At 35.0% G+C, this 21,845-nt stretch overlaps 1 protein-coding gene across 1 annotated transcript in view; it reads right to left on the bottom strand.

Annotated features, from left to right (window-relative positions):
- The window catches only part of rictor (rapamycin-insensitive companion of Tor), a 707,794-nt gene that overhangs the window by 72,438 nt on the left and 613,511 nt on the right, over window positions 1-21,845 (bottom strand). The window contains exons 27-28 of the mRNA XM_090388323.1: window positions 12,307-12,367; window positions 802-915 (exon numbers count right to left, since the gene is read on the bottom strand). Coding sequence (XP_090244449.1) covers window positions 802-915; window positions 12,307-12,367 — 175 coding nt within the window. The remainder of the gene's footprint in view (window positions 1-801; window positions 916-12,306; window positions 12,368-21,845) is intronic.

Below are 21,845 nucleotides of genomic sequence, written 5' to 3'. Positions count from 1 at the left end.
TTGCACCATGATTTTCTAAATATTTTCTGCAGAAGGACCCGAGACCTTTGCTTTCCTAGGGGAATTACCTCAGTATTCTGGAAGTTTATATTTTGCAAAAAAAAAAAAAAAAAAGCCACAGTTAGTAAATTATAAATAGCATTTCACATCTGACATACAAGAACAAACTCCCTTTCCAGCCACTATAGCACAGGTGCAATAGTACATATTTTTTTGAAAGTTTTTAGATCTTAGATTTAATGGTTCAGTTGTTTTCAAAGAACCTGTTTATGTTCAAAACTGTTCTATGCAAATGGCTTGAACATCACACACAACACATCATTTATATATGGTTATTATTACTTTTTTATATATAATTTTTTTTCTAAATTTGGTCAGTGCAAGTTGCTGTTGTATGCCACCCCAACTTTATAGCAAATTTATATAGCAAAATAATTTGCTTTTTAAATTTTAAAAGCGTTTAGAAAGTATTTTTTAAATTTTAGAGAAGTCTCTCATTTTTAAGGACTGTTCAAGACATACGGATTTGAAAATTTTCAAGGTGGGGGGTTAGTAGCAGCTTATCTAGAAACTAGATAAGTTATACGGCGGCTTCAAATATAAAATTAATGATTATTGATTACAACTCTATGTTACATAACTAAAGTAGCAGCTTATCTAGAAACTAGATAAGCAGCTACTAACACTATAGCAGAATAATACAGTCAGAAATCTGGAGAGCACAGTATTTTGGTTATTTAAAGTAGGTGTAACATATGACAGCCTCATACTTCACTATGTACAAAATTATTAAAAACTTACCTGATAATGTACTGGAGGACCAATTTTTCACTCTAGTTTGTTGAATTCTATGTCTCAACAAACATCTGTTCATATTGTGTAGCTCCAGTCCTGTTTCAAAAGATATCTCTGGCGCTTGCAAAAGTATAACAATTACAATAATTAGGTTACTGAGAATATTATGTGGAGTACTGACTATAAATAAATAAACTTTTTTATGTGATGAAATAGTTTATTTATTAGATTATAAAAGTAAGATTTTTTTTTTTTACAAATTACCCACAGCATCTAAACAAATTAATATGACGACATTTTTGAATTCAACTATGATTGAACCAGTACAAGACTTCCTCCATACATTTAATGAAATCCAAAATTACTTACAAAATAATGTAAAGTCTATAATGAACTGGGGCTTTAAACATTAAGAAAAATTATCATCATTTCTAACCCTTTATAAGTTACACAGAAGCTTCAAATATAAAATTAATGATTTTTGATTACAACAACTCTATGTTACATAACTAAAGTTAGATAATCAGAGAAGGGCCTTTCCCCCTTTTTTTTACTGCATTGTGCAGTTTTCATTGTGGGTTGTTGTTCTTCCTGAGTTCTTCTTAACAGTGCTCTTTAAGATATAATAATGCTGGAGTTGATGTAGTTAGTCTAGATTCAAAAAGTTTGAAACAGTATCTGCTTTAAATATTTTCATGTTCTCTGTATTTATAAATGATATTGATGATGGTATATAAGGCTTAATGTCCAAGTTTGGCAGGGTTGTTAATGACACTAATGACAGTATGCTGCTGCAACAGGATCTAGAAAAGTTGAGCAGATGGGCTGAGAGATGGCAAATAAAGTTTAACATTGACAAATGTAAAGTACTACATATGGGAAACAGCAACCCCAGAGCAACGTATCAACTCTGTGGTACTACACTGACAGTGGTAGAGAATTAAAGGGACCTGGGGGTGGTTGTACAGGCAGATATGAAGTTCTCTGAGCAGTGCAGACGGGCTGCAAGAGTAGCTCATGGTGTATTGTCAATGATATACAGGAATTTTTCTAGCAGGGATAAGGAGGTGATTATTCCCTTGTATAAGGCAATGGTCAGGCCACACCTAGAGTACTGTATACAGGCCTGGAGGCCTCATTTAAAGAAGGATGTAGAGCTGCTGGAACGAGTACAGAGAAGGGCAACAAGATTAGTGAATGGGGGTGCTCTTACGAAGAAAGGCTTAAGTTTTGCAAATTACAGTGTCTGGAGACCAGGCACCAGCGAGGTGATCTGATAGAGGTGTATAAAGCCTTGAATGGTTTGCGCATGCTCAGTGCTGATTGGATTCTTCCTTTTTTTTTTTTTTTTTGGTAGTTATTGGCGAATAGGCTTCTGTGGCCATAATGCACCTCCCAAGGTGTTTTTTTTTTTTTGCAGTACTTTGATCCAAGCCCGAGGCGGGAATCGAACCCGCGACCTTTGGGTTGCCAGGCAGGCACTTTACCCACCCGGCTAGCCCGGTCGGCATTTTCTTCCTTTTGCTCAGAATAATTGTCTGAGAGGCCTTAAATTCAAATTGAGGAAAGACAGTTGTAGGATAGATGTGCGGAAGTTTGTCTTTAGCCAGCGGGTGGTTGATTGCTGGAACAAACTTCCATCTGTTGTTGTAGAAGTTGACAGCTTAAATAGATTCAAGGCAGAACTTGACAAACATTTGGAGCGAGTGGATGGGTGAAATAAGGGTGTTTTTTTTTTTGGCTGATGCTATATAAGCTTGCTTTCTTGCATCATGTGCCTTTGCTAATGCTATACTGATGGTCCATGGATACAACTTCCACGTTATCATATTTCCATATGTCCCTGCACTGCAAAGTGTCATGTCATGTTATGTCTAACTGCAAGCATAAAAAAGATGTAAAGTAGACCTGTTTTTATGCTTTTCCAGCCTACAAGAGAGAGAGAGAGAGAGAGAGAGAGAGAGAGAGAGAGAGAGAGAGAGAGAGAGAGAGAGAGAGAGAGAGAGAGAGAGAGAGAGAGATGCCTATATAACTCTAAGTTCCTCCACAAATGCAATTAATCTTGTAAAGTGAGCATCTGGGGTTGTCTGGGTTGCTGAACAACTCTCTGCTGGAGGGAGGATGGGCATTCATAAAGTATTGCTGACCCCATATTTTCTGGCTTCTTTGGCTATTTTTTGAATGATGTCAAATACTTTTGACATCAGTCAAATTTTTGCATTACCTAAATAGGGTAATGCAAATATTTCATATGTTCCTGGATGATTTAGGTTGGTTTGAAGCACTGATGGTTTGATTTATTGTTTTCTTTGCAAGGTGACAAAGTTAAAATCCATTATCTAAGGCTAGTTATAAGAGATCACCGTTTCTGTGGCAGAGCCTTCACATACCCAAATGGCTGTCACAATTTATGACTTGAGAATGCCTGTTTTGGTTTAGAAAGGATAGGAATTTTAGCTAAGTATGAGGAGTATTAGTGGGTTTTTCTAGATAAACATCAGTATTTCTTGGAGTTTTCTGGTTATAATGATATCTAGGAGCAGTAAGGACCTGATGACTTGAGAACTTTGAATTTTTGACTGTGGTTCAGTGAAAGATATTGAGGTTACTGAAAAATGTTTTTAATTCCTAGATACTATGGCTCCTGATGGCAATGATGTCACTGATGTATTTTTCCCAAAACTTTAGCTTGGAAGGCTGATTTTTCAATAAAGTCATTTTTCTAGTTTGGCCATGAATATTTCTGCTAAGAGAGAAAAAGAATTTCCCATGGTTAATCCTGAAATTTGGGAACAGAAGACCCAATTGAAAGAAAGAGAAACAAGTTTCCTTCCCTAAAGTACTGATAAGGGGAATGGTTTGTTGCACTCCAGAAAAACTGCAAATATCAATAACTTAATCAAAACTATAAAAAGTTCAAGAACAAATTTAATTATTTTCAGAAGCACTGATATCAAGGCTTCTCTCTCTCTCTCTCTCTCTTTTTTTTTTTTATTTTTTGTGAAAACCCCAAACAAGGGAGTTATCACAACCTGTAGTACTTAATACCGTGCATGAGTTAAAAGGTTGAGAAGATGAAAGAACTTTTGAATGAATCAACTAGGAAGAAGAAAAGTTGGTTCAGTGAGTTTGAAGTTGGACAGTAAAAGGATTTTGACTAGTTGCAGCATGTGCTCAGACTGCTTTGGAAGAGAAAGTTTCTTTTTTTAATTATTCGTTTTTTTTTTTGTTTTTTTTGGCTGGTGCAGCATAGGCTATAGGCTTCCTTGCACCATGCGGCCATTATTAATACTAATACTACCTTCTATGAGTCTCTCTCTCTCTCTTAGCTTGTTACATGTATTAGAGAAATAATACATATAACAAGATAAAAGAGAAGTAATCTCTTTTATGATTAAAGAAAGAAGTAATCTCTTTTAAGAGATTACTTAGGTAAAGGTACTATAAAGGTAGCCAGGTAAAGGTACTATGAACTGAAAGAAAGCCCCCAACTTTTACATCAAACCCGGTTTGATGTGCAAGGTTGGAAGGAGGACAGTTTTAGGGTCTATTAGTAATTTATGAACTGTGTTCTTTGATCTAGGCAACAAACTCTCCCTCTTTGGCCAGGCCTTGACATCTCAGTTCTTGCCGAACTGTCTCACTCACACAAAAAGCAAAGCATTTTTGTGTAGCCAGATTGCTGTCCAAGTAACATGCCTATAACTTTATAGTCAGCACAGACCAACCAACCAACCAACCAACCATGTTCTTCATACTTAATATTTGTCAACAACTTCTTCAAATTCTCATATGTTTCTTTCAAATGCAAAAAGTGAGCTAATGGAATTGACCCATATTTATTTCCATTGTGGAGCAACACACCTTTGAGACTGCTCTTTGATGAGTCAATGAAATGTCTCCAATAAGTAGGATTGTAACTAATTCCTAAATAATTCATCAAGTCATTTATATTACTGCAAAAAACCATAGAATCTTTCTCAAAAAAGTGGGGACTTAATTCGTGTTCTCTGTGTCTGTACCATAAGAAAACCACCTCGTGTGCTAGAAGATTTTTTGACTTCAGTCTAGAACCAAGAAGATTCCTTTAGTAAATTTATATCTCTTACCAGATCATTGAGTTCATGATGTCAAAATGGTTGAGGGCTGGACTCAATATCTCCAGGCATGAAGACCTGTTTCATCTTCAGAATCTTCACTTTCAGCAATCTCTGCTGCTACATTCTCCAATATAAGCGAATGGCATGGAATTGGCAGGTTATCTTCAAGTGTGGACTGGTCTAATGACAGATGGAATATTAGGGTACACAATGTCCTGCTTGCTCTTTTTATTGTATCCCTCTACATTAAATAAGCAAAAGAAACAGTCATCACAGTGGTATGTAGGTTCTTGCCAAATCATGGGAATTGTGAATGGCATAGCCTTCTTTTTAACATTTTTCCACCATCTCAATACTTCAACACAGATTTGGCAAACTTATGTAGAGCCCACTGTTTATCTTGGTCACTGAGTTTCACTCCAAAATTAGCACAATACACATTTTTTATAAATTTTGTTATATAGTTTCTTTGCTTGAGGACTATGCAACTTCCACAGTTGATTCTGGTTATTTGGGACACATCGAGACTAGTGCATTTTGGCCTGATTAAGCGGCTGCCCCAATTATCCAAAGTTTCACATAAATAGTTAAAAATACAATGTACCCCCTTTACAATTAGTTCACTGTACAATCAAAATCATGTTACGACGAACTAACCATAGTAAAGTACCGTTCACTATACGATGTTCAGTAAGTGCCAGTCATTGTGATCACGTTTTTTTTTTTTGTGAATTGAATTCTATTAAACAGCGATTCTAATTAGCGAAAATAGGAGGAATATTATCCACAGGCTATAAAAGTAAAGATATATTAAGCACAAATTTACCCTTTATTACCTTACCAATTAAAAAATTAAATGATACGCGAAATTCGGAAGAATATACGTGATAATCGGAATAATTAATACGTACTGTAATATGTACATACTAACTAAACTAGTTGACTGACATTTGTGGGTGGGGGTTAAAATTTAAAACAGTAAAAAGATAAGCAATCAATAACAAAAAACACGGCACACATAAATTGCAAGTAACACAATACGTGCAAGTGGGAACGGAGTAACAAGTTACAAAGCTTTAAAAATAGGAATGAAGAGAAGATTCGGAAAATTATTTTTTTTTATATGATTGAAGGTTCCATAGATGGAAGTGTAAACACATTTTACCATAATAACCCACAGAATTCCAGTTGTCAGTATTATCGCAAATTCAATAAGATTGAGTTTACTATCCGTTTATGATAGATTGCACTAACAGAAAAGCCCAATAAACAGGTGACTGCTAATTGTTTTTATTGTTTTATGGTTGTGACCTCCAGAAATCAGACCGAACTACGTGGTACGGTCGGAGACAATTGTAGGGTAATCTCCAGTGCTGCAGCCTCCTTCCCTGATTAAATGGCATTTTGTCCCAATTAAGCAAAGTAAACCCTGGCTATTTTCTCGATTGGGTTCTGGTTTTTAAGATTTGTCCCAAATAAATGGCTGCCCCAATTAACAGGTGGCCCAAATAATCGGAATCCACTGTATAACAAAATAAGTTCAGATTGTTCAACCATTTGCATGAAGACATTTTACTCTCTTTTCAGCACAAGTTTGACACAATAACCTCAAAAATAAACTGAGCTCAAACTGATAAACACCGCTGCTTGAGAACTCCTGTGTTTATCAAACTGATAAACACAGGAGTTCTCAAGGTCAAGAAACAAATAACTGAGGGCAATGTTGCCAACATATAAAGATTTAGTTTCCAAATTCCTAGCATTTGCCTCTAACTTAATATATTCAACAATGCAACTCGTGACATCAACTTTCACATGTGATCTGTGAAAAACCAGCATGTGATAGACAAGAACAAATAACATTTCTGAAATCAGTGTAAAAAACTGAGTTAAAAACAGCAGTTATTTACAAAAATTGAAAACCATGCAGAGTGATGTAATAAATAATAATAAAAAATAATATATATTTTGTTTAGATTTTCTTTTATTTATATGATCACCTAAGAAAAAAAGAAAACATATCAAAAGCAGTAAAAGAAGAATTATAGTCATAATAATAAAGGAACAGACTTTCATTTGTTGTAGTGGAGGTCAACAACTTAAATAAGTTCAAGAAAGAACTAGAATGGATGGGTGAAATGGGAGTTTTTTTTTTCTTTGCTGATGCTATATAAGCTTGCTTTTTTCCATCATATGCCTCTACTAATGCTAATGCTAACATACAAATCAATTAACGATTTAATCCAACTTAAAGAATGAATGAATTTAATTTAGTTTACACAGTTTTCGTCTTATCTGCATTTTTAACCACAGCACAAATATTATTCAATGGAACAGTTATCAACTTTATCAACATTCTCTATTATGTTCAACACATTTTTCTTGGTACTCAGAGTTCTTCTAGTACTGGTGTTGCTATGGTAGCAACTTCACCATTTTGAGGAGTTGGCTAACAGTTAATAGTTCAGATAATACACCATCTGATATTTATAAGGCCTTGATATTTCAGTTCCTGCTTTAATTTATCATCAGATAGGTTAATGATGACTGATTCTGACAGAGGGAGCGCCCTTGACTTATTAAGATTTCCATGTATGGAGACAGTAATTAGAGTAATCTCTGAACAGTTACAAATTAATGTGAAATTTTGTAGCTGTTCACAGTGAACAGCTACAAAAATCCACATTTTTTTTTTTTTTTTTTTATCGCAATCAGTAAATAGTTTTACATGGATGCCTGATGCAATACCCATAACAGCAACAATGCTAGGGGTAGATGTTATTTACTTCCTATCAACAAGTTTCCTGATCTTAATCTAGACAGTCTTGGGAGATCCTATTGTGCTTTCTAGGTACTTTTGTACAAAAAAAGATGAAAGCTTACCAATGGACTGGTGAGTTGTTGAATGCAAAATGAGAACCTTTCGGAGAAGTAATTCTCCGAAATTCTGTAATTCTCCGAAGTAATTCTCCAAAATTCACATGTGATCTGTCTCCAGTAGTTTCAGTAATTCTGTCTGTCTCCAGTAGCTTTACAGAAAAAAATCACACTCATCATGTTGTTGTTCTGATATATTTGGATTAACCGATCCTGTTGACGTTTCGTTTTTAAGATCCATTTGCTCCTTGTAGCCACTCCTACAGGGATTATTTTTCTTTCTATGTTTTCAGCCCTGCCACAGAGGAGGGGAGTACCAGAAGTTGACCAAGTGGCTGAGTTAGTTGTGTTGGTAGTAACAGATAAATAAAAAGAAAGTGAATTTCTATCCTGGGCACTTACCTACTTCTTGTAATGCAAAAAACTGCTTTAGAGTATTAAAAAAATAAATAAATAAAAAAAAGAAAATAAAAAAAAAGGAAAACTGTATCTGGAACAAAAAAAGAATCCTTTGAAAAGAAGTAGAGAGTTTATTTTAGATAATGCACAGGAATTGCTTGGCCATGGAAAGACTTTGTATGTGGGACTCAACTGAGAGACACTGTTCAAGGCTTAGAGTTAAATGGACATCAGATGAACTGATGAAACTTCTAGCAGAAAAGAATAATGCACTGGGTGCATATACATTAGAAGTCAAAATATAAGCTCACAGTAGACAAACTAGTCTGCAATCAAGTCACAGAGGAGGTTAGGCAAGCTGAAGCAGGAAGATTGCAACAGGATCTAGTAAAATTAAGCAGATGGACTGAGATGTGCCATTGAAGTTTAATTGACAAATTCAAGGTACTTCATAAGGATATCAGTAATCCTAGATTCACATACCAACTGTGTGGTACCACACTCAAATTAATGGAGAATGAAAGAGACTGTGGGTAATCTTGCATTCAGATATGAAGTTCTCTGAACAGTGCAGGAAGGCTACAAAACAATATGATATACAGCAGCGGTTTCCAACCGGTGGTTCGCAAAAGTGTTCCAGGGGGTTTGCACTAAAAATTCTGTAATGGCTTCTGCTTAGATTTACATAGGTATATTTTTGTAACCTACAAAATGTTTAATATTAATTTATGCAGTTTGGTTCAAAATTTATATTTAGTTGTGGTTTGGGTTACGTGCCCTTACATGGTGAGCATGTGCGACAGGTGTTCATGTAAGTTAATGGGAGTGCATACAATAACAGCATGTGGACAGCAGCATTGCTTCTTGTGTTAATCCCCCAGCTCACTTTAACAAATTAAGCTTGCTGATCCCCAGGGGAAAAGTACAGGTATCACTCAACTCGGTACGCACTGCTTGCACCTCTGGCCTTTTAGGCAATTACTGGAACTGCTGTTCTGTAGAAAGCAAGAATTCATGGTGACGTAAAAAAAACTTGGAATACAGAAGTTTTAATCATGGATACTGAAATTTTAATTTCAAACACTTATGGATTTATGTAAAACGCACAATATGGGACAAAAGTGTCAAACTGCATTCAAATAGCAATACCATAGAGAAATGCTGGGAACAAAAAATATTACATAATACCATCTATTTTATTTATTTATTTTTTGACTGTCTTTAAGTAACAACAGTTCTTTTTTTTAATATTTATCTGTAAAGTGCTAATAAATAAGTAGAAGTCGGTTAGTCCGTGTTATTAATCGAATTTGAAACGTTTCTTGATTCGTTCTAATATATTTAAAATTTGCCTTCACAACCTTCCAATTTGTTACATAAATTATGATATTCAAAATTTTATCTACTATAATATATGGGGAATGGGTATATCCATCCTTAGCGCTTTCAAATCTTCAAAAAAAGAAATAAAGTTTTGGAATATATAAAATGAAATTTTCATTACTTCAGTTTAAAGATTTATACTTACTCTGTTAATAAAAATATCACATTGTGTTTTTTATTATTGATTTTTTGTCAATAAATGCCCCTTTTTAAAAAGTTTTTTACTGTTTTGCTTTCTACAACAAATTGCAGCCTGCATGGTGAGTAAAATATGCATTATATTTTAAATCATGGCCTAAAAAAGAGAGTAATTGCTAACACCCATTAATTTCCTATCTACGAATTAATCTAAGTTTAATAGAAATCATACAGCGTATGATTTCTATTACTAAGCTAAATATAAAAAAAAAATATCACTGATTATCATCCATAATTAACCCATTAATGGAAAAAGTGATTCACCTCCCTAATCCCTTCCCCCACTGTTACAAGTAGACAATCGTGTCTGTAAAAACATATCGGAATTGGTTAGTTCTGGTTGTATTAATCCCCTTCTTTTTAATTTAAGCTTGCTGGTTGTCAACACTAGGCATTAATTTCAATGTGGATATACAGACTCTAATTTCAAATCCCTCCACTGGTCATCTAATAGATGGCCAGTGGGGGGATTGGCTGCAAATGTACCAATATGTATTGTACTGTTCAGTCATGTGCCAGACAAACTCTAGTACACATTGCTAGTTGCTGTGGTGTACCATATCATGTTGGATTTAAATGTTGTGCAGTATTACATTGCCTATTCATAGTCACAGTATTTTTAAACTTTAAAAATCATTATGGATTGTTGGTTGAAGACTGGAAGCACAAAGAACAATGATGTTGAAATACAAATTAATGAAGTGCATGAAAATCAAAACCATCCCTCAAATTCATCCCAGGATGACCCTCAACAAACTCGTATGAAAAGGAATAGTAAAAATGGAAATACAGTGAAGATTATATTAAATATGGTTTTTCATTTCTTGGAGATGAGGACTATCCATGCCCGCAATGTGCCATTTGCGGAGAAGTGCTCGCCAATAGTAGTTTGAAACCTTCCCTCCTGTCTCATCATTTAGAAACAAAACACGAAAATTATGCAGAAAAGCCAGTTGAATTTTTTAAGCGGAAACTGCAAGAAATCAAAACATCTAATATTGATTTGCATATATCACTCAGAAATCAAGACAGTGAAAAAGCACATGAGGCATTGTACTTAGTAAGCTATGAAATAGCAATAGCTGGGAACCCATACTATTGCAGAAAATTTGATTTTCCTATGTGCAAAAGCTATTGTCACATGTATGTTTGGTGACAATTTGGCAAAGAAATTAGATACGATACCCCGTTCCAATAACACAGTGTCACACCGAATGCATAATATGTCTGAATTTGTTGAATCCATTATTATAGAAAGGGTAAAAAAAAGTACATTTTATGCTTTGCAATTAAATGAGACCATGGATGTTTCCAAGCTAGCCATTTTAATTGTATTTGCACACTACTTGAATGAAGGTTTTTCTTCAAATAATCAAATCATTTGAAGAAAAACAAATCGATTGGTCTTTATGTTGTGGAATTTGTACAGATGGAGCAAAATCAATGACAGGAAATTTGTGGGCCTTATTACTCGCATCAAAAATATATGTGCTGATATCTTGTGGACACATTGCAGCATTCATAGACAAGCTCTAGTGTCGAGACGAATGTCTCAAGAACTTAAACATGTATTTGATGATGCTGTCAAAATAGTTAATTTTATAAAATTGAGACCAAGAAATTTCAGACAATTCACTGTTTTATGTAAAGAAATAGGCAGAGCATGTAACCCTTTTGACACACACGGATATTAGATGGCTGTCACATGGCAAAGTAATTACACGTTTATATGAATTAAGACGAGAATTAATTCTTTTCTTTGTGGATCATCCTTTTCATCTCAGTGGGTGGACAACAGACCAAATATGGCTTCAATATTTAGCTTATTTGTCTGATATTTTTTTTTTTTAAGATAAATGAACTCATTTATCATTACAAGGTGCAAATACAACAGTTTTCACTGTTCAAGACCAAGTGGAAAGCACGATAGAAAAATTAAAATTTAGGGATGACTTTATGTGGGGACAGAAACTGTAGCACTTAGTGGCCAAACGCTACAGTTTGCTAACTCCATTAAGATTAATTGGGTTAGCAAAACAACAATAAAGGGAGAAAAATAAATGTGGTTTTCCTTTCAGCTCTTTAGTTCACTAACATAAAAGTAAAGAGTTACTTAAAGGAAAATAACCTAGACATCAAACAAAAAAGTTTATTTATACTGCAAGAGGGTCTTCTTTAGCACACTGGAAATAGTTTGGCCATGAAAAAACTTGGGAACCTGAGCCAGATAGGATATAGTATTAGATGGATGTGGAAACTGATATCATAACTGATATGGAAAATTAAAAGATTCATGATAAAAAGTTCTGTCACTAATCTTATATCAAATGTAATTAACTTACCAAGCAAGTAAAATGTAAAATGATGAAAATATATCTTCTTTCATCCAAGTTTCTCAAATTTGAACTAATCTCAGGAATGCATTACTAAATGAAATTAAATCTGTGTATTTGACAGCTTGCTGGATTTATCAATTTTTAAGCTGAATTAAAAATAATTACTGATTATATATGCTAGACTTACAAACAATTTCATTTCATACTTGGTTATTTACCAGTTTCATATGATGTTTCTGGGGATATATCTTCTTGTTCTGGAGATTTGCTTTCTTGTACCTTTAAAGGGGGAAAAAAAAAATCTCAAATTCATAGTTAACGAAAAAATGCAAATGGCAAAAGTAAAACTGACCAATAAATTCTGTGGTAAATTTAATGGCAAATCTGCTGGTGAGTGTGTGTGTGTGCATGCGTGGGTTGAATGAGGAAACAGTTTCTTCGCAATATGTAGTGTTTTATTATAACTAGGGACAGCCAAAATTTTGGACACTTAAATATGCTAGATCAAGAAAGCAATGAAAGTTGAAGAAACCCCTTTCTTCCAAAATCATAGAGAAGCTTCAATAAACATAAATAATGAGAAAAATATCAACAATAACCAGTACTGGAAAAAACATCTTCTGCATCAGGAATAAGCATATCATAAAAGAAATCCTGCTGCTATTGACAAACTAAAAGTGATAAAACAGAGGATAAATTAAGAGAGATAAAATAATAAGACACACTAGTAGTTTTTAGCCACATGTGCCCCTTTATCAATTATTAAAAGATATACTTGATAAAAGACGCATTGTATCACGTGCTGTCTGACCATGTTTTCCTGTTGAATAAAGACTGTCTGCCAAAACATTTTTTAAAAGTCAATAAAAGAGCACATCACTCTGAAAGTTATTACTGTACTCTCTCTTAATGTACCACTCTTAATCTATTCTCTTTTGTTGTTATCACTTTTAATCACTTTTATTATCACTTTTAATCTATATTTTAATTTTGTATTTTAACTGTACATATGTATTTTATTTGTATATTTCAATTTTATATTTAAGATCATATATCTACAGTTTGGCATTAGCAGCAACATTTCTCTTATAATATCAACCAATTTATTCATACAAACAGAAATAAACAATAAATTTCTTATTATAAAAAAAAAAAAAAGAGTTTGCAAATAAGAGATTCTGAATTGATTTTGCAAATATTCCTACTCTTCTTAAGCTGATTCAGAACCACTATTGGACTGGGAGTGATACTTTGGCTTTTGTATTGTCCCTACTTCATAACTGCATTGAAACTGTACACAGATAATAGCCAATACTTCAAAGTGATTTCAAATGGAATTTTGGAAGGTTGTGTACTATCTGGCCTCATCTTCATGGCCCTCACAGTACCATTACTTACCCAGGACACCTTGATGTATGAGATGTAGCAAAACGGTTCCCGGGCTGGTGCAGTTGCAGTCACATTCACAATTAGTTTAAAAAACTAAATGGAAGTAGTATGTTGTAGTTCAAACTTCCTCCAACAGATCATGATACAAAGATCCAGTAGGCCGACAGGTTTCAATTAACAACCAGTTTTGTTAATAGCATCAATGTTCTGTGTCACAATTTGCAATGAAGCAACAAACAATATCAAATTTTATTATAAAATGGAAAAATTTCCAGCAGAAACATATGAAAGGTTAAAAACTGTTTATGGTGAAGAGGTTTGCTCAGAATCATGTATACAAACAAGAATACTCCATAACAGTCAGATCAAACCACCACAGTCTTCTGTTGAAGCCTAATAACTTATATTCTCTTAGGAAGTGACCATATCTTCAAGCAGTATGGTGCAAGAATCCTCTAATTCAATGAAGTCATCTTAATGTTCTACTGAAAATATCTGGAGCTGTTTTCTTGGACAGTTGTACTGTAACCTCCATTTTTTTTATATGCTAATTTATATTATATTTTTACTTCTAATTTAATTTATGGAGATTTATTGGCATGTCTTTTTTCTTATTTATAGGATTTCTCACATTTATTGTTAACCCCTTGCCAAAGTGCTGTGATGAGCTATAGTAATAAGCAATAGATCAACTTTTCTTATTTCTTTACATGTGACAATGAAGATTCTTTGTCTTGTAAGATCACAACCCTAAAACTTACTTTTTTTTTTTTTATGAAAACTCTAAATAAAAGAAGTATTAGAACCTATAGTACTTAGTACTATGCATGGGCTGAAGGTTGAGAAGATGAAAGAGGATACTTGTTGATATTACAATGATTGTTGGTTGGCATTCATTGTGAGAGGATGCATTTTTGTGGCACTCCTAGGTTTAAATTAACTTCTTTAATATATTTTAAAGTTTATTTTGATATGTTTTTTTTCTGTAATAGTTTGTAAATTTAATTTTTATAATATTATAAATATAATTTTTTCTAAAATTAAATTTATTATTCTGTTAAAAGTTATTTTCTGCAATATTTGGTAAATTTAACAATGGAAGTAACAAGCTCCACCTTGAACATTTATCAGATGATATCATGACTCATACAGAAATAACTGTGTCAATTTCCAGTTGAATCATGATTACATCGTTTGCAGAACCTGTGGCATGTATTCCAATTTTTGTTACTGTTGTACGAAGTATATTGATCTAAATTTAAAAATTTGGTGCATTGCTAGAACAATCTGAGTCATTGAAAAAATGTCTGCTTGTCTTCGAGAATAATGTAATGGGAACGCATCAGGGGCTCAACATTCTAGTAACCTACCAAGAGTGATGCACTCCGCAGAACAGAATAACCAAGTGCAAACTGCTCTGTTTCAAAACTTAGTTCTATTAGGAGGCTCCATTATCAAGGAAATGGGAAATATTTTTTGAAACAAGGATAGGTGGCCTAGAACCAGAGTATCTCTGCTAGGAATAACAATTTAAATGATGTCACCAACAGACTGTCAGATTTTAAAGGTGATAAAGAGAATATTATTATTCGCGTGAGGACTAATGATATTAAGCACACACGATCTGATGATTTGTTAGAAAAATATAGAATCATGCTAAAGAATGTCTATTTGTCTGCAATTCTGCCCAGACATGATAGGAGGGACTATATGCCGAAAACCTTGTGGATTAACTCAAGATTTGAAGGCCTCTGCAAGGCATTTGGGGGTAATTTTTATCAGTTTGGCCCATGCTTGTAGGTAGAAGGAATCTGCTTTGCAGAAACAGGACACACTGAAACAAAGGTGATGCAAAGGTTTTTGCTGGTATCATTGAAGATACCTTAAAAGTCCAAGGAAATTGCTAGTTTGGAGGGGGGGGGGTCAAGGGTAATATATATAAGTGTTTATCTGATAATACTTTTCACAATAATGCTTGGATATACCTCAAGAGTTCTTGTTTGTTACCGCAACAGATCATATTAGCAAGATGTTCTGAGGGCAGAAATGTTTCAAATGGGCAGGTAGCTAATGCAAGGGAAGCAAGCTTAAATAACTTGAAGGGGTGTGTCAGGGTAATTAACTATACAAGAACACCAAGTCTTAATTGTTTATACAATAATGTCAGAAGTGTCGTCAATAAAATGAATGAATTTGAATGGCTGGTCAGGATAAGTAATATTGATATAAAAGGGCTTACGGAAACGGGGTGCCACCCGGAAATAGGGGATGATGGGTATCAATATGCTATGTACAATTTATTTATGAAGGATAAAGCAGATAGAAGGAGTGGTTGGGTCATGTTTCTTATCAAAAGCAGCCTGAGCCATTCAGCTGTTTTTCATGCTAGTATAGAATCTGTATGGTGTGAGATAGTTGGAAGCAAAGGTATAATTAGAACTGAAGAATTTACAGGCCAGGTGATTGTGAACATTATGATGAGAGCCTCTACATGTAAATGGAATGGGCAAGTAAGTGTGAATGTCTTATTATGAGTGATTTTAATTTGCCTCTAATTGATTGGAGCAAATGGGAAGGACACTCAACATGGGGGACAATTTTTTTAATCAGCTACATGATTGTTATTTGTATTAACATTTATCAAGGAAAGTACTACGGAAAAAAATATTCTAGACCTGTTCATCACCCATGAACCAGATGACATATTAGGGCTGACAGTACAGGAACCAGTAGCAGAAAGAGATCACAGAGTTCTATGGTGGAGAGAGAGAGAGAGAGAGAGAGAGAGGTAGCAGCAGTTAAAGACAAAGGAATGGGTTATTAATTTCAGGAAAGGAAATTATGATGGCATAAGGTGCTATATGGCCTCTATTAACTGGGTAGATATCTCACACAGAGAAAATACAACTGAATTATGATATACTTTTAAAACATTAATCACAGAAGCTATGAATGCGTATCTTTTTATACATAAAAACAATTTTCCTCCAAATGATATTTATTCAGCTAACAGGAGAAGAGGGATGTGGGTTATGTGGTAATATGTAACAAATATTAAAATACATAACAGAAGCTTGTTTTACTGTGGTAAAACAAGCTTTTCTTTAAGTGTGGTCACACACTTTGTTTATCTAACCTGACCACGTAATAAATACATTACCACGTTATAATGTATTTATTTAAATAAACTAAATGCAACAAGGCAAAATATTTTAAGATTCTATATCTATACAATATCGGTGTAGATACACCACAGAAGACAACTCTTAAAGAAAAACTATGATTGTAGTGCGAAAGGCACCCACCAATGAAAAACCAACTAGTTTTGAAATGGTCCGTCGAGGTGGTAGTGCCCACTGAGAATAAATAACAATAGTCTTCTCTATTAGTGAAGCATTATTTATTTGGGGTAGTGCAATACTTGGTTAGTCGTTGTGAAGGATGAGCACAATATGAGGTACAGATGAAATGATGCTTTTCACACTACAATTGTAATTTTTCTTTAAGTGTTGTCTAAGGTGTATCTACATCGATATTATATAAATATTGTAATGTATTTATGTATTCATTACTGAGGAATACACACACACACACACACACACACACACACACACACACACACACACACACACACACACACACACACACACACACACACACACACACACACACACACACGAGTTAAAAGCTTCTGTAAGTATTTTATTTTATCAAAAGAAGCAAGCAAAGTCCCCAAGTATACCATTAAAAAAGAAAAAAGTACTCCACGAGGAGGATTCCAAGTTCAATGAATAATAAAGTTGCCAGATTACTTGAGCAGAAAAAAAAAATGGCATGGAAAAGCTAGAGCAATTAAAAGAGCAATTACATGAAGCTACAAATTGATCTGTAATAGTGACACAGAAAAGGCTAGGCTGGCAAAGGCAGATCAAGAGAAATCACTGGCCAAGAGGAGAAAGAGTGGGGGATAAGGAATTCTTCACATATATAAATGTAGAGAAGAGAAGGGCACATCAGATCGGACTCTTATGTAATGGATGTGGGGTAGTATTAAGTTACCTAAGCTGATGTTCCATATGAACTCAACAGTTACTTTGCATCAATACTTACAGAACAAAAAACCTTTCTGTTAATGAGAAATTATGGGAGTGAAGTTGAAAAATATGTAATTAATGATAGTGAAATTTCATGAAATTTCATATGATTATTTAATGAAAAAACTTCAGGATACAGGCGAGTAAGGCTCCTGGGGTTGATTGCACATACCCTATAATTTTAAGGGAGGTGGCAAGTGAGTGCATTGAAATATTAAGGCTAATTATGAGAGCATCGCTGTACTCCGGAGAGATTGTGTTGGATTGGAAAAGTGGCAATGTCTCTTCAATACATAAGGGTAGTTCTAAGAGTATAAAGGGAAATTACCGACCAGCCAGACTAACTTCAATAGTACGGAAAATCATGAAGGAAATGATCAAAAGCGGAATTCAGGATCATTTAGATAGAAATGGAATTCTGAAGGGGTTTTTTTTTTTTTTTTTTTTTTTTTTTTTAGGAGCATTAGCAACTAAGGCCATATTGCTCCAGAATTCTGAAGGACAACGGCTTCTTTTTGTAAAGGTAAAATCATGTTAAAATTTTGACAGGGTCACTGTCAAATTACCTAACCATATTATTTAGGGAATAATTTCGACATTGTTTATTTCGATTTCAGCAAAGCATTTGACTCAAGTCCCCCAAGAGCGGTTACTTTATAAGCTGGAACAGGTTGGAATCACAGATAAAAAATCCTTAGATGGATAGCAGGATGGCTTCAGGGAAGAAGGCAGAGAGTTGTGATAAATGTTTTTTCCTCAGATTGGGTTAAGGTAAGAAGTGGGGTTCCCCAAGGATCAGTATTGGGACCAGTGTTGTTTTTGATTTTCTTAAATGACATCGATGAATGGATAGAGTGCATAATGTCTAAATTTGGATAATATAAAGATCAGTAGAGTAGTTAATGATCACAGCCAAGCTGAGCTTCTACAGAGTGACCCAGATAGCTTTCAGGGATGGTCAGAAAAGTGGTAGCTATGCTTTAATTCAGCAAAATGTAAGGTTTTACACCTCAAAAAAACTTATACACTTGATGGAGATGAACTGAAGTTATTAGCAGAAGAAAGGGAATTGGGAGTTACAATATGATCAGACATGAAGTTCTCCGAGCATTGTAGACAGTAGTAGTGGCATGTGATGCAAGAAAGCAAGTGTATGAGCTTATGCAGCATCAGTCAAAAAAAAAAAAAAAAAAAAAAAATTTACAAAACAAATCCCTCTAAATGTTTGTCCAGTTCCTCCTTAAATTTATTTAACATATTAACTTCCACAACGACAGATGGAAGTTTGTTCCAGCAATTAACCACCCGCTGGCTAAGGCAAATTTCTGCACATCTATCCTACATCTTTCCTCAATTTGAATTTATGCCCCCTTAGGTTCGTAATCTGAACAAGTGGAAGAAACCCATCAGAATTCAGCGTGCTCAACCCATTCAAGGCCTTATACACCTCTATCAGATCACCGCACAGGTGCCTAGTCTCCAGCCACTGCAATTTGCAGAACTTAAGCCTCTCTTGGTAAGAGGATCCCTTCATTCCTCTCACCAATCTTGTTACCCTTCTCTGTACATGCTCAAGCAAATCTACATCCTTCCTAAAATGAGGCCTCCAGACCTGTATGCAGTACTCAAGGCATGGCCTGACCATTGCCTTATACAGAGGGACAATCACTTCCTTTTCTCTGCTAGCAAAATTCCTATATACCATTGACAAAACCACATGACCTGCTCTGGCAGCCTCTCTGCATTGCTCAGAAAACTTCATATCTGGCTGCACAATTACTCCCAGGTCTTTTTCATTTTCTACCACCTTAAGTGTAGTACCACACAGTTGGTACTTTTCTCTCGGGTTACTTCTACCCATATGCAGTACTTTGCATTTGTCAAGGTTAAACTTCAGTTGCCACTTCTCAGTCCATCTGCCCAAATTTTCTAGATCCTGTTGCAGTAGCACACTGCCATTACTGTCATTAACAACCCTGCCAACCTTTGTATCATCTGCAAACTTCGACACTAAGCCTGATATACCTTCATCAATATCATTGATAAATATACAAAACAACAATGGACCCAACACCGAACCCTGTGGGACTCCATATTTCCACTAATAACATTAGTCCACAGAAGACTTGTGTCTTATCGGTGATTTATCGAACATTTGCTAGTAGAGATAAGGATGTCATAATCCCATTATATAAGGGTATTGTTAGACCACACCTGGAATATTTTGTTCAAATATGGAGACCGCACGAAAAAAACAGATATTGTGCTTCTTGACAGTGTATGCCCTCTTGCCTGGTGAGATTGGTAAAAGGGTGTCCACATGTGGAAAGACTTCAAATATGTGGGTTGCACAGTTTGGAAACTAGGCACCATAGAGGAAACTTGATTGAGGCATTTAAAGGCTCTGAGAGGCAAAATTAAATGAATGGGACGAAATTTTCATAGTTATAAATGATTCTAGAACTAGGGGACATAAATTCAAGTTACAGGGTGAGATGTTTAGACTGGATTGTAGGAAGTTTTATTCTAGTCAGTGAGTTAATTCCTGGAATAAGTTACCTGCATTGGTGGTTGAGACTGACAGCTGAGACTGAAAGGTCAGCTGGATATTTACCTCCGGGAGAAGGGAAATGCATTGGTTGTCTAATTCCTTTTCTTTTCTTTTATTTTACTTCTTTTTTTTTTTTTTTTGGCTGGCGCAGCATAAGCTTTAGACTTCCTTGCACCCTATAACCATTACTAATAACACATGAATTTCTGTAGATTGTAATTTTCAGCAAATATGTATGAAGGAAGATTATTCCAGAAAATGGAAGTTGAATGAATACATGAGCAAGACGAAAAGTTGGTTAGTAATAGGACACCGACTGGTTGTGGTATGTGCTCAGACTGCTTTAGAAGAGAGAGAGAGAGAGAGAGAGAGAGAGAGAGAGAGAGAGAGAGAGAGAGAGAGAGAGAGAGAGAGAGAGAGAGAGAGAGCAGGAATTATAGAAACTAATTCAGAAGTACAGTGCCGAAAAGGCATGAATCAGAAACAGAACATCTATGAGACAGAGTGGTAACACTCTGTTAGACATCAGTAATCAATGTAATTGCCCTCTTACGAATGGAACTAGAAGCATGAGAAAGGTTTTGATGCAGATGTAGGAACAATATAACAATATTCCATGGTAGGATGGATTTGCAATTTGTGCAGAGTGAAACAGCTGTTTGGAACAAAAAGTAATGAGAACAAAAGAGAAAACCCAGTTTTTCAGATGCAGAGGAGGCAATATTTGTAATATACTTATTCCAAAAGAGATTAGAAGTCGGGGTAATCCCCAATAGAGATATATCATATTGCCTAGGTATTAGAGTGTCATCGGAGATAAGAATAGAAGCAGAAAAATCCTTTTTTTGCAAGATATAAATGCAGGAGTGAGTTTTAGAAGAACTGAAATCACCTAAGTGATCTTTTCCCAACTGGAGAATTAGCTGTAAATTAGCATTTAAGGAATTGGTAGTGGATATTCGAGAAGTTGAAGCTGTTTGCACAGGTTTTGTTGTTGTTTGTTTGTTTGGTTTTTAGGAACATTAGCAACTAAGGCCATATTGCTTTGGGGATATGCAGTGGTCATTCCCTGACCTTTCCGCATCCTCCATATTTGGTGGCCACGGGCTCGAACCACGGTTTAATCAAGAAGCGTGTGCTATGCACTGCTGCTCCTGCCCACCTGGCTACAGAGGCGCCTTGTTTGCACAGGAGAAGGTTTCTCAAACTGGAAGGTGCAATATCATCAACAAAACTTTAGAAAGGATTTCTAGTCAACAGAAGAAGGTCATTAATACACGAGGAAAAGAGTGGGAGAAAGAACTGAACCTTGGGAAACATCAGCATTACTGGAGAAGTCAGAAAACAGAGAGCCATCTACCATCACCCACAGTGAGCAGTCGGAGAGAAAACTGGATACACATTACAAAAAATAGTTGGCAAGCCATAAGATGGAGTTTATTCAGAAGACCTTTATGCTAAACATGATCAAAAGCCTTTGAAATATCAAGAGCAACTGCTTCAGTTTCACCAAATTTTTCCATTGAATTTGTCCATAAATAAGTAACATAAGTCAGAATATCACCAGGGAATCAAAGTAAAGAGGCTTAACTTTGCATTATGACTTTTCACGGCATATAGTGTAGGTACCCATAAGAGTATTGGATAAACAATATACTTATAAAGTAGGCACTGATACAAGTAAAGCTTGTCAGTTAGTATTAAACTTGAAATTATGAGTTAC

Source organism: Mastigoproctus giganteus, chromosome 2 (genome assembly GCF_048544385.1).
Source record: "Mastigoproctus giganteus isolate SK-2022 chromosome 2, ASM4854438v1, whole genome shotgun sequence".
Taxonomy (NCBI): domain Eukaryota; kingdom Metazoa; phylum Arthropoda; class Arachnida; order Uropygi; family Thelyphonidae; genus Mastigoproctus; species Mastigoproctus giganteus.
The sequence above is the reverse complement of the archived record's forward strand: the minus strand, read 5'-3'. Positions and strand labels throughout refer to the sequence as shown.